At 43.0% G+C, this 24,858-nt stretch overlaps 1 protein-coding gene across 2 annotated transcripts; it reads right to left on the bottom strand.

Moving 5' to 3' along the window:
* Positions 1-2,061: 2,061 nt before the first annotated feature.
* On the bottom strand, positions 2,062-24,034 carry CNGA3 (cyclic nucleotide gated channel subunit alpha 3). 2 transcript variants are annotated; one of them, XM_054974337.1, is made up of 8 exons: positions 23,934-24,034; positions 20,672-20,791; positions 18,117-18,281; positions 14,171-14,224; positions 8,918-9,031; positions 7,065-7,172; positions 3,953-4,059; positions 2,062-3,446 (listed from the first exon to the last, which is right to left on the bottom strand). In XM_054974337.1, exons 1-8 carry the CDS (start codon positions 24,032-24,034, stop codon positions 2,062-2,064), a joined length of 2,154 nt encoding a protein of 717 aa, XP_054830312.1. The 2 variants fall into 2 exon arrangements, with proteins under 2 accessions (XP_054830312.1, XP_054830313.1); XM_054974338.1 differs by lacking the exons at positions 8,918-9,031; positions 14,171-14,224.
* Between the last annotated feature and the right edge of the window lie 824 nt (positions 24,035-24,858).

The following is a 24,858-nucleotide window of genomic DNA, read 5'->3' as shown; positions in this document are numbered from 1 at the left end:
GAAAAACACCCATTCCTCCTACAAAGCCCTGTTTTTTAAAACAGCAAAAAACGTGGAGTGCCCTTGGCTTCAGAACACCCCCTTCCCCCTCCCTCCACTGGGTTGCTGCTCCGTGGTTAGAAGGAAGCCCTGCTAATCAAGGAAAGCTGGGCTTCCATTTGGTTTTCCAGGGCGACAGAAGGAGGGCAAATACAGCTCAGGCATTCCCCTGGCTCCGTTGCTAGGGGAATAGATTATTGGCACCCGAGTGTCTGGCTCTCCGATCAGATCCCGATGGCCCATCAGATCAAGCCCCCCCCCCTGAACGCTGGATCAGTCGCCGTGGACAGAACCGATTCGCTGGGTCCCGATTGCGCAATCACCATTATCGTGGGTATTTTTCAATCATAATGGTGATCGTGCCCATCTCTATTAATAAGTAAGTCCTATGGTTTGAGGGGCTTGCACATGAGTAATGTGCCTAGGATTGGGGCCATGTTAATTGATTCTGCAGTTCTATGTTTCCCCCCAAGAATCTTGCCAAGATAACCATATCTATTAAAATTGATTATCTCCAACACACATAACATTGCAAGATTTTTATTTAGGGGATACAAGATGGAGATCTGAAGAGAGAGAGAGAGAGATTTCATTGTCTAGTAATAATATGGGAGAGCAAACAGAGACCACTAGCACAGCACAGAGGTGAGACTGTCGAGCTAGGATCTAGGAGACCCAAGTTTCAGTCCTCTCAGCCAGGGAAGCTTCCTGGGAGACCTTGGGCCAGTTACTCCCTCTCAGCCTAATCTACCACACATGACTGCTTTTTTGAGAATAAAATGGAGGAAGAAAGAATGATATATGCCACCCTGAGCTCCTTGGAGGAAGGAGAGAAATGTATCATATAAATAAATAAAAGCCTACAAAATACACAGTTCACTCTCATATATTAAATTGAGGGTATATACAGATATATCTAAGGAGCTGGCATGGGGGCTTTTTATCTACTGAAGGGAGCTTACCTTTCCCCACCACCACATAACAAATAACAGACATACTTGTGACCAATTTGTGCATTGGTCCATTTTGCCTCTTCCCCCATGCTTCAAGCCTTCCATTGTTTACGGTATCATTTGTGTAATTAAAAGTTTGTTTGGTGTTTTACTTTAAAAACCCACAATGCAATTTTCTAAAGTTGAAAACCTGCTCCAAGAAGAAAGAGGAGCTGCATTGCTGATGGTACAGGTATTATCCGGTCAATACTGTGCACAGCCAGATTCTGCTGCACATGGACAGAACCAGTTTCCCATGACGGCAGTCTTGGAGATGTTGAAGCGCAATGCCAGTCATCCCACAGAAACTAGGGGGGTTAATTGGCAAGACAGTGGCCATGCTCTTTATGCTATGAAATGAGTCCTGGAAAGACGGGTGTACGTCTGAACAAAATGTGGCAAGTGCACTTCCCCAGCAGCTTGACTATGTCAGTTATGCACATACCTGAGAGTAAATCATTGGCCAGAGTACATCGAAACCAAAACACATGATCTTGAATGTGGCAATAGAAGTACAGGAATATTTCAATCACAGGGCTAAAGTCTGCAAATATTATTACCGTTGTCTTTACAAATCTATTTTCTTTGAAGTGAACAGAATGAATTACTGTAAAAGACCATGCATTGTATCCACTGAGAGGCAGCTATGACATCAAGGTAGAAAATATGAAACTAGCATAGTTTTATGTATGGATCTGTTTCATCAGATTATTAATGTACACAAGAATCAGCAGCAAAAAAGTGATAATATGGTAAATGTGGCCAGACCCACAGAAGTTACCTTCAAGGAGAGCTGATAGTGCCGCATGACTGTACCAGTACAAACAGAACAAAGAATGGATAAGCAAATATCTCTTTCTAAAAATATCATAAAATGTACCGATTTCCTTTAAAACTCTACAAACACATAGTTTTGATCCATATAAAAATAACCATGTTTACATATTTGCATGTGTTCATCTCTCTTTCTCTTTCTCCTTCTCTAATGTGCAGAATGAAGATCAAAGAGTATTCAGTTCTTTATTTCCTGCTAAGCCTTTTCCGCCTCGTCCCCTGACAGGGTACCACTTCCATATTTCTTTACTTTGTTCTCCACTTTTACAAGTCTCTGCTTTACTTTGGTTTGACTAGCAGTGAACTCTGCTAGGAGTCTAGCAAACCTCGTCTGGAGACTGTCTAGAACTACTTCAAGTTTATCTATTTTCTCTTCCAAGTCTTTGGGGTCAGCTCCTGCTTTGGCTGCTTCTTCATCAATTAAGTTGTCTTTCATCAAAATTTGCCGTCCTTTTTCTTCCAGTGCTTGTTTAGCATCCGGGTACTCAGTGAGCGCTTCCATCAGGTCATCTTTAGACAAGCAAAATAGATCGGAATATCCTATGCTCCTGATATTGGCTGTTCTCCTGTTACCAGATTTGCTGCCTTTAATGTTTAAGATGCTGATTTCCCCAAAATAGCTGCCATCGCTTAGGACCACAAATTGCGTCACCCCGTCATCAGCCACAACAGCTAATTTCCCTTCTTTGATAATATACATTTCTCTCCCAATGTCACCTTTCTTACAGATATAATCTCCAGGACTGAAGACTGTAGGTCTTAGTTTCAACACCAGCTCAATAAGGAGGCCTGCTTCACAATCCTGGAAGATACGCACTTTTCTTAGTGTATCCAAGTGGACGTTTATGGCAATTTCAGCTCTCAGTTTGTCAGGAAGGTACTTCAGAACTTCCCTCTCTTCCACTGTTTTCTTGTTGGTCCACAGGTAATCAAACCATTTAATAACTCTGGCTTCCAAGTCTTTCGAGACCTTTCGGAAGTGCATGTACTGTTTGATAGCGTCAACCTTGCCCTGGAACTCCGTCCTAGAGGCATTCATGTTAGAAATCATAGAGCCCACATTGCCGACAATGGTAGCAAAGATGAGCACACCCACTAGAAAGTCAATGACCACAAACAGAAACTCTTCATCTTTCACCGGAGGGGGAGTTTCCCCAATGGTTGTCAGTGTCAACGTTGACCAATACAAACTATAAATATACTTTCTAGATAGACGTCCATGTTCTGGAATGGACACATTGGGATAGACCCAGGTGTCTGTACCAAACCCAATTTGCTTTGAAATGGCATAATATATACAGGCATTCCAGTGGATAATGATTAGAATGTACAAGACAAGGTTCCCAATACGAAATATATTTGGGTAGTTTGTTCTTGTTTCAGTACGGTCAAAAAACTCAAATAGCCTAGAAAGCCTCAGAAGGCGGTTAAACCGCAATTCAGGGTAGTTCAATCCAAATTTTAAATAAAGTATATCTGTTGGGAAAAGTGATAGTAAGTCCAATTTGAACTGTAAAGTTTCTTGATAATATTGTCTTAACTTCTTTTCATCTCGAACGAGTAATCCTTGTTCAAGGAAACCTTTAAAAAATTAAAAATAGATTTTTAAATACTGAAATACCAACATCAGAAAATGGATTATATGTTTCTAAATACAAACATCACAGCCCTGGAAATGTGCATCTTAAGCCCTGAGACATAATACTTTCTCTTGATGACCAGCATTCGTTTCTCAGGTATTCAAAAATAGCTTCCTCTTAAGATTGTTTTTGGAGTATTAGGTTTACACAAGGTAAACAATAATTGTACAGTCATTCATTCTGATCCATTTCTACTGAAATCTACAAAATTAGTAATGCTTGCCACATCTGTTTGTTTTAAGCAGCCAGCAATGCCATCGTTTGAATGTGTGGAACAAGACTGCACAACAGTTCACTGGATATATATGCCTGTCTTAGGCAAGGAATTATTTCCACAGATTCCACTGAAGTCACCGATACTTCTCTTTTGGTCAAGTATGGTTGATGAACAATAGATTAATTCTATTAGTATAATTCAACAGTTGACATTTGCTCAAATCAACCCACCTGTTCTAAACCTGACAAAAGTGTCCAAGACGTAGATAATATCAGCAGAATAGTCCAAAATGAACCAGAGCATCATGTGGTCCATTTGAAGTTCATCAAAACAGGCTCTGAACAAGCACAAAAAAATAGAAGATTGGATTCCAGTTGTACACTAAAAATATGCAGGTGATTTTATTCCAGTTGCACTTTTTTTAACAGTCATATTCACAGCACTATGTATGTCTCAGCCTAACTGATCTCACCGGGTTACTGCGGGGATAAAGGTGGGACCATGTATAGTTCTCTGCGTTTTGGGGGTGAAGGACAGGAAAATGTTGTAAGTAAAAAATGTATTTGGGATAATTGGCAATCCAAATGAAAGGATATGATACACTGATGAGTGGCTTTGATATTGTTGTGACACTCCATATGTAAGGAGGCTGAGACGGAATGAATGAAAGGCAACAAACAGTATCAGCCCATTGTCCACAGTATGCTATGATTTGACTATGTAGAAGTTACTGTGGCTGTACAAGAGGGATTGGGAGGAAGGTCAACAAATGACAATGAGAATGGATTAGCAGACAGAGGTGGCAGAAAAACAGCTGGGAAAGGGATGGTAGAGTTGTTCAGGCAAGTATTAAATAGGTGGATCTTCACAAGGAGCTTAAAGGAAATTCTTTTACTAATAGGTGAAAATGCTTTTGCAAGCCCAGGGAGCTGCAAAGGAAAAGACCCTAAGTGGGTGAAGAAAGGAAAGCAGGTCAAGAGCAAACAAGAAAGGGTGTGGCAGGGAAGGAGAGAGACCCATCTATTTTCAGCCTGTAATGATCAGGCCTCATCTGCCCCTATTGTGTGTAGGAGATTGCTTCTCTGTGAATCCCATTTCATTCATTCAATTCCAGTTCAGCTGACTTGCGCTCAAGACATGTAAAATAATCTGTTCACCATAGCCTCTCTGTGCTGAGCGTCCATCTTACGCTTCCTAGAGCAATATTGCCTAGCAATATTAAAAACTGAAGGTATCCCTCATTTGGGATGGTATATTCAGGAAAAAATATTTTAGTGATACTACAGTACAATCTAGTCACAGACAAGTTAAGAATTTTTCATTCCCATTTATTTTGATGGGAGGTGTTTAAACATGTGCCAGCCTCTCCATAGAAACCAAGAGGGTTTACAAATCCTTAACATTGACTGAATTGTGACCAGACTTTTATTGTCTATTGACTTCATTTATATGCCACTTTTCTCCCCAGTGGGGACCCCAGTGCAACATTCTTCCCTACTCCATTTTATTCTTAAAATAACCCTGTGTGTGTGTGCGCGCGCTCCACAATAAGTCTGGTAAATCATGGCCTGTGGGCTGCTGCTGCACTGAAGCCACCAGATGGCACCTACAGGCTGTTGTGTGCAGACAGCTAGCTGCAAATTAGAGCTGGCAAAATTGTGCAACTTCAGCTTCACAAAGACAAATACAAGGATTTAAGAGTTACAGGCATAACACTGCAAACCTTTCTTTCTTAAAAGACTAATGTATTTGTTTTGGATTGTTTACTTCAAGAAGAAAATAACCGAGTTGTAGGAAAGAAGGGCATTCCTGAGAATATATGATGGGCAAAAAGAAAAGCATAACAAATGATATTAATAAAGTAAAGTAAGAATATGATGTTTGCTAGCCTCACATGATATATTGAGAGGAAAAGCTGTGGCATTTTGTATGAAATAAGAGACCAAGATCACAGAGATAAGCCATGTGATATTAGAAGGAAGCTAAGCAGGTGATAGGCTGTGAGTTCCTTCTCTTACCAAGTATATAAGGGGCCTGGTTCAGAGTGGGACCATAGCATGAGGAGGTAAGATTGTAACCTCCACATTGGGAAACTGATGGAGATTTTCAGGGTGGAGCCTGGGGAGGGGAGGATTTCTGCAGGGTACAATGTCATACAGTCCACCCATCAAAGTAGCCATTTTCTCCAGGAGAACTGATCTGTGTTGTCTGCAGATCAGTTGTAATTTTGGGAGATTTCCAGGTCCCATCTAGAGGTTGGTTAACCCTATGAGAGGGCTAAGCCTACACCACATTTTCCTAGTTTAAAACGGCTCCAGAAACTACTGTTTGCTCTGTATGGAAAATTTACACGTATTAAGGTAAAAATTGGGAATGAAGCTGGGATTAGTGGTAGGAACAGGATAAAATCTGAAGTAAGATGCTGTTCTTCACTGGCAGTATAACGGCTAGTCTAATAATGAGCATAAAATTAGAGTTTGTGTTGATTGATGTTAGAGAATAAAGTTGCAATTACTGTTGCAGTTACATTTAGGAATACAATTTGCTCAGTGATTGGGTTAGGGATAAAGTTAGAGGGATTATCTGAGGTGAGAGGGCTTGGTTCTTAGTGATAAGACTGGACTTTGGACAAGGGTTCGTTTTATTAGAAATAGTTATATTTCATTTGGTAGCAGAGTTACTTAGAAGCATTTTCCCCAATGTGCAATCCTCAGGCAATCAAATTGTAGAAAAGATATAACTTACAGTTTATTGAGGTAGATTAATTCATGGCAATATTTTGGAGTAGAAAGAAAGAGCCCTAGTCTAAGGAGTCATTTCAGCATCTGAAATGAAGGGTTTCCCCAGCAGGCCCAATAATGTCTCTCACAGCTCGGCTAAGAGCGATCTCTGGCTGTTCTTCCTGCTGTGCCTTAAGTTTCTCTGCTATCACATCTATAAGAATACATTGTGGGGGCCAGGGAATGGTGTCAAAACATCAACGCTATAGCTGATTCTTGTGTACATTCATTGTCTGTCTGTCGGAAGATTTAAAAGGAAACGTTGCAACCAAAGGAGTTAGCCATGTTAGTCTGTGGTTGCAAAATAGTAAAGAGTCCAGCAGCACTTTTAAAACTTTATTGTAGCACAAGCTTTTGAGAGCCACAGCTGTCTTTGTCAGATGCAACCAAAGTTTTTAAAATTGTAAGATACAATGAAAAATGGCCATACAGTGAATATGAATTTAGAACATTAGAACTATTGAGTCTTTTGAGCATATCCAATAGCTATGATAAAGGGTTCAAAGAGGACAACTGAAACTAACAGTTATAGCGAGAGTACAAATTAAGGAATAATTCTTACCTACATATTAACATATACCAGTTATAAAATACTGGTATTGCAATGACTGACAGCCACTGGTAATATAGGTTGCTTGAAGGATCCATCACAAAAATGTCTTTCTTCTTCCTAAAAAGGAAAAACATACAGGTGAATGCACGTGAAAGACCACTGATCACAGAAATCCTCCATCTTCGCAAGTGATCATATTTCCTTTTAGCAGATCACAGTGGGCGCCGTTGATTAAGAATACTGAGTGGTACTGAGGTACGTAGTCTGGTTCAATACAGCAGCCACAGACATGTTCTCAAATTGGAACAGGCAAGTTTGCCTCCTCATTCATCAGCAAGGCAATAATGAATTAATCATGTGCTTAAATCTAGAGTATTCCCCAATACACTGAAGCTGGAACAGGACACGGCTTCACAGCAGATTGCCTTCTGTTTGGGCAATACATACATTGCACCCCCGTTTCAACAGACCTTCATCAGAAAGTACTCTATCGATCTTTGCCAGCATTTGGTATTACAGGCCTAAGAAAACCAGAAGAAATTCCTGGGGGCCAAACAAGCAGAGATCTACAGGAACTGCTCTTTCCCCCCTCCTTCCCAGAAAGAGCACAACGCTGTGCCTTAAGCTGCTTTTAAACCCCTGCTAGTAAATTAAAGATCAGGAAGGAGACATTCAGATATTCTCTTAACGATGGTTACTGTTCAGCCACTTAGAACTACTTTTACTACAAGCTTAGTACAAGTACACAAAGCACATTACTACTTCTATTGCTTAACCCTTGTTCAGCATTCATAGGCCAAAATACACACTTAGGATGTAATCTTTGCAACACACTCCTTGGTGTATCTATGTTAATTTCCCTTTAGAGTGCTTTTTACATCCCTTCTCTTCATGCTATATAGAAAGATGCTCTTGTTAATGGCATATTTTTACCCGTGGCTCAGAAGAGTGTACTTGGTTTCCCCCTCTTCCACTGAATCCTCAAAACAACCCTGTGAGATGGGTTATGTCAGAGACTGGCCAAGGTGACAATAAACTTTTATGGGTGAGCAACAACTATCAGCCTCAGCAGCCTCGGAAGTCGGCTGTTGCAAAACTGGTGGCCTGTTGTGCAAATCCCTTCCAGTTCCTGGGGCCAGTTGGGTCAGCAATGAGCCTAATGGATGGGGGAAGTCTACTACTAGAGAGAACAAGCTGGGTGGCTATGAGAAATTATGCAGCAGAGATAAATTGTTAAAAAATTACACTTCCCAATCTTCCTGGATTCTATATCCTCCCAGGGGCTTGGGTAGGCCAATTTCCCCCTCTGCCCCCTTTGCTTTTTTAATTGCCGCTTGGCTTCTCTCAGCATTCCAGGCTCTAGAACTCAGTGAGCTTTCCTCCCTTTTTTTCTTTTGAATGTTTTCCTGTGTACTTGAAGAGTCCCCTGAGTATGCAAGAACCTCTGTCTTGTCTGTGGATTGCCTGTTTTGCTGTGTTTGTGATTGGCATTGAGCCACACACTGTGGGCACATGCAAAATATTGGGGAAAGTGGATGAACTATTTTGAAATTGTCATACCTTGAACCCACGTCTCCCCTTCCAGGGTACCATAAACTCCGATAGGCTTGTGAAGCAATTTTCCAAATCCCTCCCCCTTTTCTTTAACTGAAATTTAACTGCTTTCAACATTTCAAGGGAAATGAGCATATGGGGTGTTTTTTATATCTAATGCAGGAAGTAATATTTTTCAGCATATCTGGGGAGTCCCCTGAGTATACACCTGAGTGTCAATGAATGGGTCACTTTTGCTGCATCTGTATTGGCATTCTGTAGGAGAGGAAGTGTGTTGCAAAGATACAATCATTCTAGCTTATACTTACTCTGGTTCCTTTTTTTTATTATCCTTTTTCTCCTCTTTCTTTTCCTCTTTTTTCTCCTCTTTCTTTTCTTCTTCCTTTTTTTCCTCTTTAACCTCTTTATTTTCTTCCTTCTTTCTGTGTAATGAACTCAGCATTGTTACTGGCTTGCCTATAGCTCAGTCTAAACACGAAGACCCAGTACAGGTAGACTAGAAGCAGCTACTCACACATTGAACACAAAGGTCAGAAATATCAGGCAGACAGCGCCTTAGAGACAGATGGCTGGTTTGGCAAGAGCTTTGTCCATGCTTTATGAACCTGCTTGCAACAATCACGAAGATTTTAAATAAAACAATTACATACTGCTTGATTCTTTGGGGGGGGGATCTAATCCCCCAGCATACTTGTAAATCAAGCCCAATGCCAAAATTTTCTCCCTTAATTAATTATAGGCAGACTTAAAATCCAAAATGAACATTACAGCTGAAATCCTGCGCTTATTTACTTGGGAATAAGTGCCATTGAACTCAGCGCCACGTATTTCCAAGCAGATATGCACAGGGTTGTGCTGCACAACTGGCATTTTCCTTATATTAGCTGCATCAGATCCAGGCTGAAGCTTCTGGGCTTAGCGATTCTTCTTCCCTCTTAAAAGGTAATGAACTTTATGTTCTCCCTTCCTCAGTGCTCATTGTCACTGTGTGGCATCAGCTGTATGCTGCAATGGCCCAACACAAAAAATAGTACAGGGCAGTTTAATTCATTTATTTATTTTATTACATTTCTAGACCTCCTTCCCCATCAGACAGGCTCAGGGCAGTGTAACAACATACAATTTTTACATAAAGTTTAAAAACAATAAAAACAAAAAAAATTAAAACACTATTCCATATACAATTAAAACTTCTCAATTGGCGGATATAAATATTAAAATACAGCATTTTAGACATAGGGCTTGGCTCTTGCATCATGCCCTGCGTCACACTTATGAGCTCCTGCATGGGTGGTGGATGGTCCTCAGTGGTATGGCCGGTGAGAGGACAACCTAGCCCCCACCAAATGCCTGGCGGAACATCTCCGTCTTGCAGGCCCGGCAGAAAGATAACAAATCCTGCTGAGCCCTAGTCTCTTCAAACAGAGAATTCCACCAGGTTGGAGCCAGGACCGAAAAGGCCCTGGCTCTGGTAGAGGCCAGGTGGACCTCCCTGGGGCCAGGGACCATCAGCAAGTGCTTATTAGCTGACCAAAGCGACCTCCAAGGAACATATGGGGAGAGGCAGCCCCGAAGGTATGCTGGGCCCAGTCTGCACAGGGCTTTTTAGGTCAGCACCAGAACCTTGAACTGGACCCAGTACTCCACCGGTAACCAGTGCAGCTGCTGGAGGATGGGTGTTATATGTGCCATGATTGGAGCTCTGGCAATCACTCCTGCAGCTGCATTCTGAACCAGCTGCAGTTTCCGGATCAAGCCCAAGGGAAGCCCTGCATAGAGCGAGTTACAGTAGTCTAATCTGGAAGTGACCATTGCCTGGATCACTGTTGTAAGGTCATGGGTCAATAAGTAAGGGACAAGTTGTCGAGCCTGTCTTAGATAGAAAAATGAGGATCGAAAAACCGCTGCGATCTGTGCCTCCATAGACAGGGAAGCATCCAGGACCACCCCCAGGCTCCTCACTCTCGACACCAGTGTAAGTGGTGCTCCATCAAGAGCGGGGAGCCGGAGTCCCATACCCATGGACCCTAGACCCACGTGCAGGACCTCCATCTTCGAGGGATTCTGTCTCAGCTGACTCTGCTTCAACCATCCAGTCACAGCTCCAAAGGCATGTTCCAGGACGTCTGGGGCAGAGTTGGGCTGGCTGTCCATCATCAGATACAATTAGGTGTCATCTGCATATTGATGGCACCCAAGTCCAAAAGTCCGTACCAGCTGGGCGAGGAGGCACATATATACGTTAAATAGCAGGGGGGAGAGTATTGCCCCTTGAGGGACACCACACACCAACGGGTGGCGGGATGACAACTTCTCCCCTAGTGCCACCCTCTGTCCCCGACCATGGAGAAAAGAGACAAACCACTGCAAGGCTGTCCCTCGAATCCCCACATCGGCAAGGCCGATCAACAGGTCATGCTCGACCATGTCAAATGCTGCTGATAGATCTAACAATATCAGCAGCGCCGACCCGCCTTGATCCAGCTGTCCACAGAGATCATCCATCAGGGCAACCAGTAATGTCTGTCCCATGACCTGGATGGAAACCAGACTGGAAAGGATCTAGGGATGAGGAATCATTCAGGAAGACCTGCAGCTGCTCTACCACTGCCTGCTCAATCACCTTGTCCAGGAACGGGAGGTTCAAAATTGGGCAGTAACTGACTGGGTCGGTAGGGTCATGATATTTCAAGCGTCAGAAATGACATTTCAGGAAGCTCAATGGGAGGCAGCAGCAGGAGGAATTGGCGGAAGCCCTCAAGTTGTCGGAGCTGCATGTCTGGATACATGCCAGGATGCTTAGGACTGCCCCTTTAAGTCCCAAGAATAGATTTAGGTTCAGGGTATTTAGGAACGAGTTATAGGCTTGATGCAGATGAGTGAAGAAGCACTAGATGTGCTTGTAAGAAACCCCAGAGCCCTATTTTCCCCATCCCCCCATCAACACCAGTAAGAATGTATAAACACAGATTTCACAAGGGGTTCTGAAAGGAAAAGAACTTGTAAATAGAACTCTCCACCCACCACCATGACTCTTGACAATGCATCAGGATCAAGCCACGTACAAATCTTTCTCCCCCTCTCCATCATCTCTGTCACCCTCCCCCCACCAACTTCCTCACCCCCTCCTCTCCCTGGCTCTGTCTTGCTCTCTTCCCTCCTCTGGTACCTTACTAGCCCCCCCCCAACCATCCTGCTTTTTCTTTTGAAACCCTGCTCCAGAACTTTCCCCCTTTCTCATGAACAAAGCACCCTGTCTCTCCCACTCCCCCATGCAGGAAGTCCCTCAGCACTGGGCCATGTATATCCCTTTTCCTTCCAGTCCCCTTCAGTTACCCCGCAGGCTCCACGCAGTCCCCTGAAACCTGCCACTAGCCCCGCCCCCCAGTGCTCTTGTCCCCTCCCTTTTGCCCCTCCTCCTTCCCCTCTCTGTCTGGCCAGCATGACACTAACTTTGCACTCTGCAACCACTGCCCAACCCCATCCTTGCTCGCTTTCTGTCCCTCTTCTAGAGGACATAGGGTTGCCAGCTCCAGGATGGGAAATTCATGGAGAACTGGGGAGTGGAGCCTGGGGAGGATGGAGTTTGGAGAGGGGAGAGACCTCAGCAGGGTATAATACCATAGAGCAGGGTGCATAATACCACAGAGTCCACCCTCCAAAGCAGCCATTTTCTCCAGCAGAATTGATCTCTGTAGTCTGGAGATCAGCTGTAATTCTGAGAGAACTCCAGGCCCCACCCAAGGGTTGGCAACCCTATGGGCACTAGACACTGGGTGGGTCCATGTAGAAACAGCAATGGATGGGCACATCTAGTTACCATGACCACTTCCAGCAGAAATTGTTTCATCCCTCTTTATTATATACTGAACTTTGTCTCACGGCCTTGCATTTCTGTCTCCTGCTGTGCTCAATAAAAATTATTTTTTTAATTAGCATTTTCTCATTTTTCTGTCTCTTTCTTTCCCTGTGTCATTTCCCTAATATTGCTTTGATCATGCTCCTATGTACACACCATTAGCATCCCTTCTCGGAAAAAAAAAAACAGGTCTGGGAGCTGCACATTCAAATGCTCCATATTGTTATCCCCTGCTGGTGTTTCCCTGGATGGCAACAAGAAGAATGACTATAATTAAGCAGAGGCAAGCACATATCTGGAACTCTGCATGGGAAATGCAACAGGAGAAAAATTTGAAGTGAAGAAGTGACAGGCAGGAAAAGGGGTTAAGTATCCTCCCCAGCTACCGTGTCTCCACTCTGAACCCCTTTCCTGAAGCTGTTGGCCTGTAGTTAGACACAATTGTGAGTAACATATAGGTAGGTGTAGCTCTTCAGAACCTTCCCTAGCCCTGTGACTTCCCCATGCATTACATACAACAAGTTTTCAGCTCAGATGTCATGTTTAAATGCCTAAGGGTACATTTGCGCAGGCACTTTATCACTGGTTTATGAATGGAATTGTTGTGCAGTTCTCCCATATCCAGAAGCAAGTCAGTGTTAAATTAGTGCTGGAAGAGCCACAGATTGTTTACTTCTTTCTAACAAACTACTTTGAAAAGATACTCTGAACAGTTCAGGAATAGGCTATATCTAGTTCTGCCATTTGGGGTAATTGTGGAGAGAGCTGCATTCTGGGGTAAACAGGGCCATTTCTGCTGGTGAAAATGGCACGGGATGGGCGGGAAACCCCTCCTCCCCACCTCCAGAGCACTGGAGCACTTTTAAGGTGAATTTCCCAGTTCATACATAAAACTGTGAGTTGGGTTGGACACCCACCCACCTGACTCTTGCCACTTATGATGTCTAGTTTTGCCCCATCCGAGACATTTGGGATAGTCTTAGAGCAGCACTTTATGCTCAGCTGAAGAAACAGAACGAACACTGCCAAAGTGAGAACCTTCTAAAGTTAATAAATAAGAGAATCAGCTACTGCTGTTTGAAAAGATAGGTGGTGAGGGAATCCTGAAGTGGGTGGCTGTGCAAGATATTAAAACATGCCAAAGGAAGTATGGATTTTACCTGTAAACATACCTATGCACAGATCTGGAATTAACTGCACAAACTCAGCCAGCCACGTTGCCAGAAAATTGGGATTTGAAAGAAGACATGAAATGCAAGCTTTCGAGTACTACGGCAGGGAAATTCCAAGTCAGCATCACTACTAGCAACCTCCTACGAAGGAAAAGTGTAGCTCATGATCTATAAGGAGAAGCTTTTGCTTTTGCAAAGGGCCATAGAGCTGCAAGAGGGTTTCAAAGGAGACAAGTAAAGAATCTAAGAGCCAAGCTACAAGTGACACACAGGTTGGACACTTGTCAGCTTCCCTCAAGTTTTGATGGAAAAGGTAGGCGTCCTGGTTTTACAGCTTGGCTCTCCATTACAGCTGCAAGACCAGGATGCCTACATTCCCCATCAAAACTTGAGGGAAGCTGACAAGTGTCCAACCTGTGTCAGGCGTCACTTGTAGCTTAGCTCTGACTCTTAGGTGTCAGCAGTGTGTTTTGCAAAGGGGAGGTAAGAAGGGGAGCAGGCAAGACACAGGGGCTCAGCAGTGTACTTACTCTTCATTGGTGTTGTTGGAGTAGTTGACATTAAATCTGGCCAGAGCCCAGTGACTACAGCAAATTAATTAAATGAACACATAAATAAATAAAATGACAACATAAAAACCCTGGATGCATAAAATACTTTGCCTTGCATGCAAAAACCTGGGCTTTCACGCTGCCATAGATTGAATCGTTAGTCCTTCCTATATGCTGAAAAGATTAGAGAGGTCAGCTTTGACCACAGCTCTAAGTCCCTTTGCGTAACTGTCAAGGAAAGCAGTTGCCTCAGTTCTTGGGCAGACCATACATGCATGTGACCAAGTCTAGATGTCTGGAACACGCCTCCTCTCAGGCACATTCATGCTTCACCATTGAGGATCTGCCTATTTATAGCTTTGCAGCCACTTGGCTGCTATGCTAAATGTTATTCACACCATCCCAGTCCATCTTTACAGGCATACAGCCAAGACTGCTGGAGAGTAAACAGATACATCTACTGTTGCTGCAAAATTCACTCATACCTGATGTAGATAAGAGACACGGCAGTAATGCTGCTGATCTTTCACTTTAGCAAAGAAAGCTGGGTATTTGACGGTCAATTTGGACAGCAGGTGTTAGCAGAAGCACAAGTAAAAGATGTCCCTGCTTCTGCATGCCGCCTTCAAATATATGTTAGTGTAAGAAACTAGAGTTGATACATCTTCACAAGCCACCCTGTTAAATCTCCTTATCTCTAGTGGATTGGTGCGGTGCACTGTGACATCTCTAAGTCATAGATGTGCTCTTTATGTAAACTGAACGAGACCGTTACAGCTAGCAAACTATTGTTGTTGGGGCAGGCTGTGTGTGTGACAGAGAGTTTGTATATGGCAAGGCCTTCTGAGCCTTCTGGACAGGATGTACAATGTCTCTCTCTATTTTCTGTGCACAGAGACACACTTTATCTTCCTATGTAATTCCTATCAGTGAGATCAGGGGATGGCTTTTGAGGTCTACCCAATTGCCCAGGCCCAGTGGGGAATTCGCTGCCACTAGTCACAATCTCCTGACCTCAACAAATTGAGAGGCAGGATAAAAAAATGCTTCCATTATGACACTCTAGAAATTTCCTCTAGTATCTATGTCCTTTATCATAGAGATTAGAAAAAATCCCTAGCGCATCACTGGGAAGTGAAGTCACATCCTCCACAGACACCACTCTCCCCAGGCACTGCTCTCCAAATCTCCCAGCATTTGCCTAGGCAGTGTTCGGAACTCTGGGTGAAGTGTAGTTTTTGCATTGTCTATAACAATGCTCCAAGTGCAGCTTTTTCCCATAAAAGAATCAATGTCAGTCATGCTCTAATAAAAGGGAAAACAAAAGGTGAATGATAAAGAATTTTTTAAAAGCTATATAGATTTTACCCAAACTCTTTTAGTTGTGACTTTAACTAAAACTTTGATTCTCTTGCAAGGCATTCTGGGATGAGTCTTGGATGCCTCCTTCCCTTTGCCCTTCTTTTCACCTTCATATAATGGCCTTGCTAAATTAGCAATTCAGCCAAAGATTGTGGGAGATGGAATGTTCCGGAGTGCCATGATTTACAACAGAAGATGGCCTCGAGAGTGTCTGAATGTTGTGGCTTTGATTCCCCAGCACTCCCCTTATTGTATCTCAGATGTACCCCTCTTGGTACGCAAAAAGATAACAAGAGGTGCCATAAGGGGGGTCAAGTGTAACACTTAGCAGATCATACTGCCTGTCAATCTTTTAGAATTCTCTGAATAGATAAATTTGCATTTTTATATTTTTATATTGATATTCTATATTTTTATATTTTATATTTTTATATTGATATTCTAAATAGCCTTTCTGATGTCTCAGATTGTAAGAAGGTATATAAGCTAGTGGGCATGCCCTGCATGGCATGCATGCTCAGAGATATCTGCGGTGCATCAGTTCATTTGGGTCCTTTTACTCTAATAAACTCTTTTTACTTTGCCAACATTTCTGCCTCGGTTAATGGGGTGCTGAATCCTGTTTTGGGGCCTCCTTCAACTGGGATACTGGTGATTCCCCCCACATAAGGACTGCTTTCTACCTCTGGGTTTTGTGTCCCGGTCACGCAATAGTGTGACAGAGCTTTGTCAACTGGCTTGTTTATATAAAGATACTGAAAATGTAGTAATACATATCTGAGTGAATAAGCATTGTATCAACTTTCTACAAGACCAAATAACATGAGCAACAGCATGGCCTGGGAGCATTCAGCACAAGCATGAAGTCGGATATACGTGACAATTTGAATGTATTAGAGACACTTACAAACCCTTGGAAAAAATGGAGCAATGTATAGGGGAAATTCAAGAGACATGAAAGATCGGGGCAAGTTTCCAGGATCAGCAGAGGGGCATTTAGAACCTCACCCTCCTCTCAGATCTCTCATGGTTACCTTCTCCTGTCCCTCAACTGCCTCTCGTAAAATTGCTTTTACATGCTTAAATCTTGAAAGGAGAGTACATTTTGCAAAGGTGGCCTATCTGTCCATATTTATTTCATTTTTATTATTATTCTTTGGCGTGGAATATGGAAGATTGTCTTCCCCCTGTAGAATACACATCGCAGCTGTTGCCATGTATTATAGGTCATCTGTGTTTCAAGCTGGGCTGCCTGCCTGCCAACCCTGTTGGTTCTAGAAGAAGAGGGGTTGAAAGTGCACAGGGAGCCGACTAAGGTATCCTGGACTTACACCAGCACAACCCACCCACCCCCCATGATGGCGCCCAGTCGCAGCACTGCTCTACTTCAGCCCCCTGCCCATGCTCAAGTGCGGGCATAAGTGTGGTTAAGTCCCTGCGCCAGTACCCAGGGGACATGTTAGGGGTGGGGCACATGTTAGTTGGCTCCCTAAGCCATTTCTGGCACATGTATGTCTAGTGCGGTTGAGGGGGTGCCACGGAGGACTTTCAATCTCCAACAGACAGAGCTGCTGGCATCTGATAAGCCAGGCAGAAGACCGTTGCATGTGGGGGACAATGTTGATGCCAGGAGTGGGGGATGTCGAACCACATCCTGTGACCTCTGGCATTTCTCCTCCAGTAGGCCAGACCACCCTCCTTTTTGCTGTCTGTGGAGGCAGAGATGGGCTTGGGAAATCTGGCACAGGGCATAGGATGATGTGCCTTGGAGCAGTTTTTCTGGTCCCACAAGCCATCATTCCAGTCTAGGGGCATCATCCCAGGACTGGAGTATGGCTCTGAGGTCCACCCTGCATTCTCCTCACATCTTCACGATGCAGTGGTGTGTTTCAGTAGAGCCACCACTTGCTGGTGCACATTAATCTCTCCCATCACACCCAAAGGGCCTTTCAGCCTCTCCTGTGGTTTCCAAATGCATTCCTGTCACTCATTACAGAACCTACCCCCACTTTCCTCTAAGGAACTGCCTCTCTGAGACTTGGTGGGCCAATCCTGAGTGCCGGGGGCTGCGGGTGCGGCCCTCACCAGGTCCCACTGCCTTTCTGGTGTCACTTCTCAAGGAATGGGTGTATGTTTGTTGAAGCAGTGGCAGAGGACAGGGAGAGTTTGTAAGCAAGTGGGGCTTTCATTACTAGCCTGGCTCTTGAGCACAGCTGTCCTGTGGAAGTGCTTTGGGAGCAGCCTAGCGGCATTGCATTACATGGGCATGTGGGCACTGGGCAGCCCTCAGGAACATGCTGACCATCAACCACTTGCTCAAGAGCACAAAACAGATATGACTGAATGGACAAACTTACGCAAGACTATTCTCATGAACTTGAGACCATAGTACATGACATCAGCAATCTCTATCCCACTGTAAGCAACAGGAAAATTCTCTGAATTGCACACAGTGGCTGAAGAGTATCTTTCAGTACTGCACTCTGTTTCCATTAGAAACCATGCTATTCTTAAGCATGACATCCAGAACAAATGTTCTCCCAGTGCATTTGTCTCCTCTTACTTTTTCAGTTGGCCTGGCTCTTCAGAGTTGGTGTTGCTTTCTCTACTGGAAACATCTTTGAGCTCTGGCCCTCGGATGCGCTCGAGGAAAGAGTCAGGTCTTTCATCTTCATGATGCAAATGTCTTCTTGCCCAGGAGGTCAGTGATATGATGAACTGTGATAATCTGAAACAAGGAAAGTGTCACGTGGGCTGATTTATCTTTCATCAGAAGATCAGCTTAGCTGTTAGCATTCCTGTTAAAGAATCACTCCTCTGCTCAGATACTTCTTCCCTTTTGTTCTGCCCCTTGCGGCCACCCCTACTTATTCGCCCCCTTTCCCACATCTCTAAAAGTACATGTAGCTCTGAAGATCCTTCGGGTTTTCTCATCTTTCCTTTCCCCAGAAGATCTCCGATGCCTCACATGGGCTGCTTCCACACCAGGGTGAGTTTCCATGGGACTCTGGTTGCTGATGTGATCCTGCATGAAATTGCCCTTGCAACTGAGATTCCAAACTGTCCATAGTAATCCATTTTCTCTCTTTTTTTAGTAGTGGTTTCCCTTCCACACCTGATGTGCATCAAATCACACCTGCTCAGTTCTCACATGACCTACAAGAGTCTCCACCCATCTTATTTTAACTTTTTTTATTGTGAGGAACATGGGTAACACAATGCACAGAAATAACTTGTTTTTTTAAAAAGTTAAAAACCTCCACGTTATTTGCAGATACCTCCAATGATCCCTCACCCCTCCCTGAGCAGTGGGGCGATTCTCTTTTTTTTTTTTAAAGCATGAATAACGCTGGATAACAATAATGCAATATCCTTAACAACCTTTTTAAAAATCTTGTATTTGAAGAGCTTCCCACAATCCCATCCCCTCTGTCTAAAAGCAAGGCAATTATCTTCTATTATGCTAATGTTGCCAGGGACAGTAAGTTTGTGGTCATCAACAAACGAAAAGAACAACTGACTAGCACTTCACTGAAGTCCTGCAATTACACCGTTTCCCCTTCAGACACAAGGAATTGCTTGTGCTGATAGCGTCCTACTCAGGAAATACTGTTTTTTCATGGTTTTTTTTTTTACAGATTTCTTTTTGTGGAAAGAATGGGCTATTAACAGTGTGCACAAATAGAGAATGACGTCATGTGGCATCATGACAAAACCCCACACCAGTCAGGTGGCTGGAACATGGGAAATCCTTGGTGTGAAAGCAGCATGGATGAAGAAAGAAAATCTTGCTAGACTGTGTAAACAATCATCATAACATTAGTAGCTTGCATCAATAGAATTATTATGATAGACAATGGAATGATGTTGCCTTAATCATTAATGGTCCCAGAAATTCATTATGAGAGGAGGAAACTTGCAATTAGCACACACTTATATCTTTTTACAACTGAAGGAACTATTGACCAGGACAAACTTAACCAACAAATAGTTCAGAATAGTTAGCTTTGAATATACCAACCGCTGTGGTAATAGCAGCATCACTGTACATCTATTCACAGTTTCATCAAACTATGTGAACTGAACATATGTGTACACTTAGTACACTCACCTCATTCCGCACATCACTTGGCAATCTTTACTTTAAAAAAAAAATGGGATAAAAATCTGTGTGTATGTTTAGGGAAGTGAGTACATTTGCCACATCCACGCTTTATATCAAGTGAAAGGAAGTGAGACAGGACTAGTAAAACAAACAAGTTCCCTTTCCCACCCTGTGCTGAAGGTGTGAATAAGTGTGTTCATAGCAGGAATAAGCCCAAAAGCGATTCAACAAGAGATTTCAAAATCTCTGCTTGCCATTGCTACTTCAGAGACAAAACTATTTTGTGGACAGAAGTTCTTCATTCCTCAACCACAGTAGTAAAACATTCATCACTTTTTAAAAGAATGACGGCTATCCTTTGCTAAAGTGAAGTAAGTGAATGTTCCTGCTTTTGTCCAAATTATAACACCGTATAAAGAAATCTTCAAGAGGGAGCCAACACAATATTTTTCAGAAGGAATTATTACATGCCAATATTTACAAAGTAGAATCCAATATATGGCAGATCCCCACAAGATACACAAAATATTGAGGAAAATAAGATTATCCAGTAGAGGCTCAGTAGTATTTCACACAGCCATGTTTTAGATGAAGACATGGTGAACTCCACAGTATCTTTTGCCTTCATGGTCATGGCTCACCACACCCTAGGAAGCTTTTGAAATGCGAGCTGGACTCTTGTTAACCAGCTAAAAATATGACCTTATAGCTTTGATAGAGGTCTTGCCAGTGAAGTCAGGATTTCACCCTCACCTTTATGTTCCCTCACTGAGTTAAAAGGATCATGCCTTCATTTCTCATTCTGTCTTAACCAGCATAGCACCTCTAGAAAATGTACTAAAGGTTCAGAATCAAGGTCACCTTGTCCTTCACTTAGTGTTTTATTTTAGCCCCATATCAACCAAATTCCTTGGCTATATTGGCTCTATCCATCCCATCCCTTTGCTTCCAAGACAAGATACCAATAACCTTGCCCAAGGTCGCCACCCTGACATGTTGTAAATGACACTTACCTAGCTATTGCTCCACTGCCTGTGAAAGAGCTCCTTCGAGATTCAGACAGACCCCCTGTCTCCATGGAAATGACTCCTTGCAATTCAGAAGATGTGTCCTCCTCACACGGCGAGTGGTTCCTTCGAAAGCAAACAATAAAAAAGCGCAACAAATTCAGTCCTTTCCGATGGTCATTTGCTATTCCTTGAGCCCCTCCAATTAGAGAACTGTTGCAGAACATGCATTCCGTCCTCAATCACAAATGCTATTACTGTCACAAGTGACGCTATGAAAAACGCAGTACGTTAATCATCTTCTGCCTGAGTTCTGCATCCCTTGAGGTCAATGGGGGTTTTGCTGGACAGAACCTACTAATAGAGGCATTATCTATGTATTTATGTATTAAATTTTCTGCCACAGCCATTCCAAATGACCAAGACTGAGAACAATACTTAATAAAATATCAAATATTCATTTGGAATCAGAACCAACAACCTTAAAATCACAACTGATACTACAATTGGCTTTGGGTGTGGGGGGAAAGGACACATTTTGCTTAGCTAAGAAGTACATTAATGGGTTGTTTTTACAGGTGATCTTTTATAGTTCAAATTGCTTATCTGTATCCAGCATAGGTCATGACAGAAATCCTTAAAAGAAAAGAACAGCAGTTTAAGTACAATATATAAGAGTTTACTAAATTAATTTAATTTAATTTATTAGATTTGTATTCCACCCTCCCTACGCCAGCAGGCTCAGGGCAGATCACAATATATATATATATACACACACACACACACACATATATACACAGCGGCACAGTAAAATGTACTATACATAGGCACAGGGCATAACGCTTTAGTCAGCATCAGAGCATCTGGAAGTATTCAACAGATGAAGATGTCACTAGTGGGGAGGGCCCAGTCCATACTCAACCAAATAGGGGGGCTCTGCCTAGCATCAACCATATGCCTGGCGGGACAGCTCCGTCTTACAGGCCTGGCAGAAAGATAACAAGTCCTGCCGGGTCCTGATCTCATTAAGACAGAGCATTCCACCAGGCTGGGGCCAGGACCGAAAAAGCACTGGCCCTGGTCGATGCCAGGTGGGCCTCCCTAGAACCAGGGACCTTCAACAGATGTTTACCATTGGAGCGAAGAGTCTTCTGGGATTCATATGGGGAGAGGCAGTCCCGCAGATACGCCGGTCCCAGTCCACACAGGGCTTTATAGGTTAATACCAAAACCTTGAAACTGATTCGGTACTCCACTGGTAACCAGTACAGCTGGTGCAATACCGGCGTTGTGTACACACCTTGGTGTTCCGGTGATGACCCATGCCACTGCATTCTGCACCAGCTGTAATTGCTGGATCAGGTTCAAGGGAAGCCCAGCGTAGAGCATGTTACAGTAGTCTAACCTAGATGTGACCATTGCCTGGACCACTGTAGTCAAGTCACGTGGTGAAAGATAAGGAGCAAGCTGCCTGGTCTGTCAAAGATAGAAAAAGGAAGACCTGGTAACTGCAGCGACCTGGGCCTCCATGGTCAGGGAGGCATCCAAGATCACCCCCAGGCTCCTAACTCTTGGGGCCAGTGTAAGCACTGCCCCATTGAGTAAAGGAAGCCGAGGTCCCGAATCTATGTTTCTGCGACTCAAGTACAGGATCTCCATTTTCCCAGGGTTTAACTTCAGCCAACTTTGCCTCAACCATCCAGCCACGGCTTCAAAAGCACGCTCCAGGACATCTGCGGCTGATCCAGGCCGGCCGTCCATCAACAGATATAGGTGGGTGTCATCCGCATATTGGTGACACCCAAGTCCGAAACATCGCACCAGCTGGGCAAGGGGGCACATATAGATGTTGAACAATAATGGGGAGAGTATCGCCCCTTGCTGCACACCAGCATATCCCAACATAATTAAATCAGCTAGTCTCCACTATGCCCAAAAGAATAGCAATGTCTTTCTGCAACTTATTTCTCAGACGCTTTAGCAAATAATGTTCTCATTCTAGTAATGCCTCAATCAGCCCAATCAACTTTCTGGGCCTCTGTGAAATCCAGCAACTGATAGAGCAATCCTATGCAGAGTTACACCAGTTTGAGTCTACAGAAATGAATCTGCTTAGACTGGAGTACCTCTGTGTGGATTGCACTGTGAAAAATTCTTACAGGAATCTCTCTAATTCTTTATATAGCAGGTAGTAAAGAGATAAATCAACCAGTTGATTCACCAGACAGCACTTTTAATGCATAAATATTTTACATTTTGTTTGCATTATTTTGTTCTCACAGTAAGCTATTGAGAATAAGATAGACTTGCAAATATTCCCATTTCACAGGAGGATGAAAGGACAAAAAAACTAACTCCAAGACCAGTCAATGAGTCTATGACTGACCACTTACCTAACCTCCAAATCCCTCAAACAATTCCTTTCCCTGAAAATTCATATTTTTAACTTGGCCTTCTATCCTTCCTATCAGTCCATTTATTATATATTGTCTGAAAAGCTTAATTAACTTTACTGCTATTAATTTCGTTCTTGGGTTATCACATCTCTTGTAACATTCTACTTTCACATATGTATCATGCAATGTTTTATTTCTTACACATTCTGTATTTTATCAAAATGTGCAAGCAGAAGTAGTTGTGCTCATTCGTTAGGAAAAAAACTTCAAAATCCAACAGTTGTATACTATCTTTATTAGAACCAATGTTTAAAAATCACAAATTAGGAAGAAAGCTTTCACATTCCTAAAAACAAAAAAAATTCAGTTTAAATATTAGTTTTAAAAGCAAAAAAGGAGGAGGGGAGAGTTGCCAGAGGGTGGCTGACTCCCAGCAGGAGACATGGGGTGGAGGGAGAGATGGGGGAACCATCATATTGATTATATAATGTCATTTCTGAGGCAAACCTGGAAATGATGTCACATCATCAGTGTTGTACAGCAGGTTTTATGCTATAGCGTCCCTTCAACTGTGCGACAGTACTTCCAGGTTTGCCCCAGAAATGAAGTCATACCATCAACATAATGGTGATTTTTGGCTCATTCCCCTCCTCCACTACCCCCTACTTAGTAAATTCCACTGAAATGGTGCAGTGGTTACAGTGGCAGTCTCAGACTGGGAAGACCCAGTTTTAAATCCTCTCTCTGCTGTGAAGCTCACTGGGTAACCTTGGGCTGGTCACTTTTTTTCTCTCTCCAGCCTGTTTCAAAGCATTTGTGTGAAGATAAAATACCTGAGCTAGGAGAAAAATGTAATAGACAGAAGCTCTTACCCGCTGACTCCATTGTCAGGTTTATCTGTCTCATCATTGATAGACTTCATGGACAGCCTGTGCTCAGCACAATAGGAGTGATGGGTGTCAACTTTAGCCATTTTACTTTACATCCAAATGATGCCTGCAACACAGAGAGAATTTACAGTAGATCCTGTATGCTAAAAAAGGCCATTCAAAAAGAAGATTTTTAAAAATTAAACAAGTAAATCTCTAGCTGATTTCATTTCAGAGATACAGAGATACAAGAGGAAAGGTGCAAGCAGTTCCTTTGCAACTGGAAGAGTTGAAGACTTTTACAAAAACAATAGGTAGGATTTCAGAGGAACAATCCACTAGATTGTAGCAATGGATGGTTATAATTTTAGAATTCTATAGTGCAATAGCAATTGCCAATTTTTTAAAAAATCCTCAAAAGTCCTCCTGTGGTGCTGCAGGCGAAATGGCAGCTGCAAGGGGCCGAACAGAAAGACAGAGTTGACATGGACCACCTTGAACCACAAGGAGGAAAAGTGTGGTAAAAATGTTTTAATGAACAAACAAATTGACATGGAAAACATTCACTTTCCTGAATCCTTTAAAAAAATGTCAAGTTTCACCAGTTCTTAATTTTGAAGTTACATCATGAAGTAAACCTGTAAAGGCGGTGATTGCCCGTCGAGAGACTTCCACTGTGGAGCGGTATCCAGTTCTGTTGGTTTGAATTACTTCATTGAATGCTTTGACTATAAACATTTTACATGGGTGTGCTTTCCTTTGAATGCCCTGAGGAAGTTTTTGCATGGTGAAACGGGAACATCAGAAGATGCAAGCATTTTCCCCGTTGGCTCTTTAATGAACCTTATTTTTGGCATACCTGAAGCATCACCTACACAGACTGTGACACATCCTTTGTGACTAGAAATTGATGTTACTATACATTACT

This window comes from Eublepharis macularius, chromosome 3 (assembly GCF_028583425.1).
Source record: "Eublepharis macularius isolate TG4126 chromosome 3, MPM_Emac_v1.0, whole genome shotgun sequence".
Lineage (NCBI taxonomy): Eukaryota > Metazoa > Chordata > Lepidosauria > Squamata > Eublepharidae > Eublepharis > Eublepharis macularius.
This window is presented reverse-complemented; position numbering and strand designations above follow the sequence as displayed.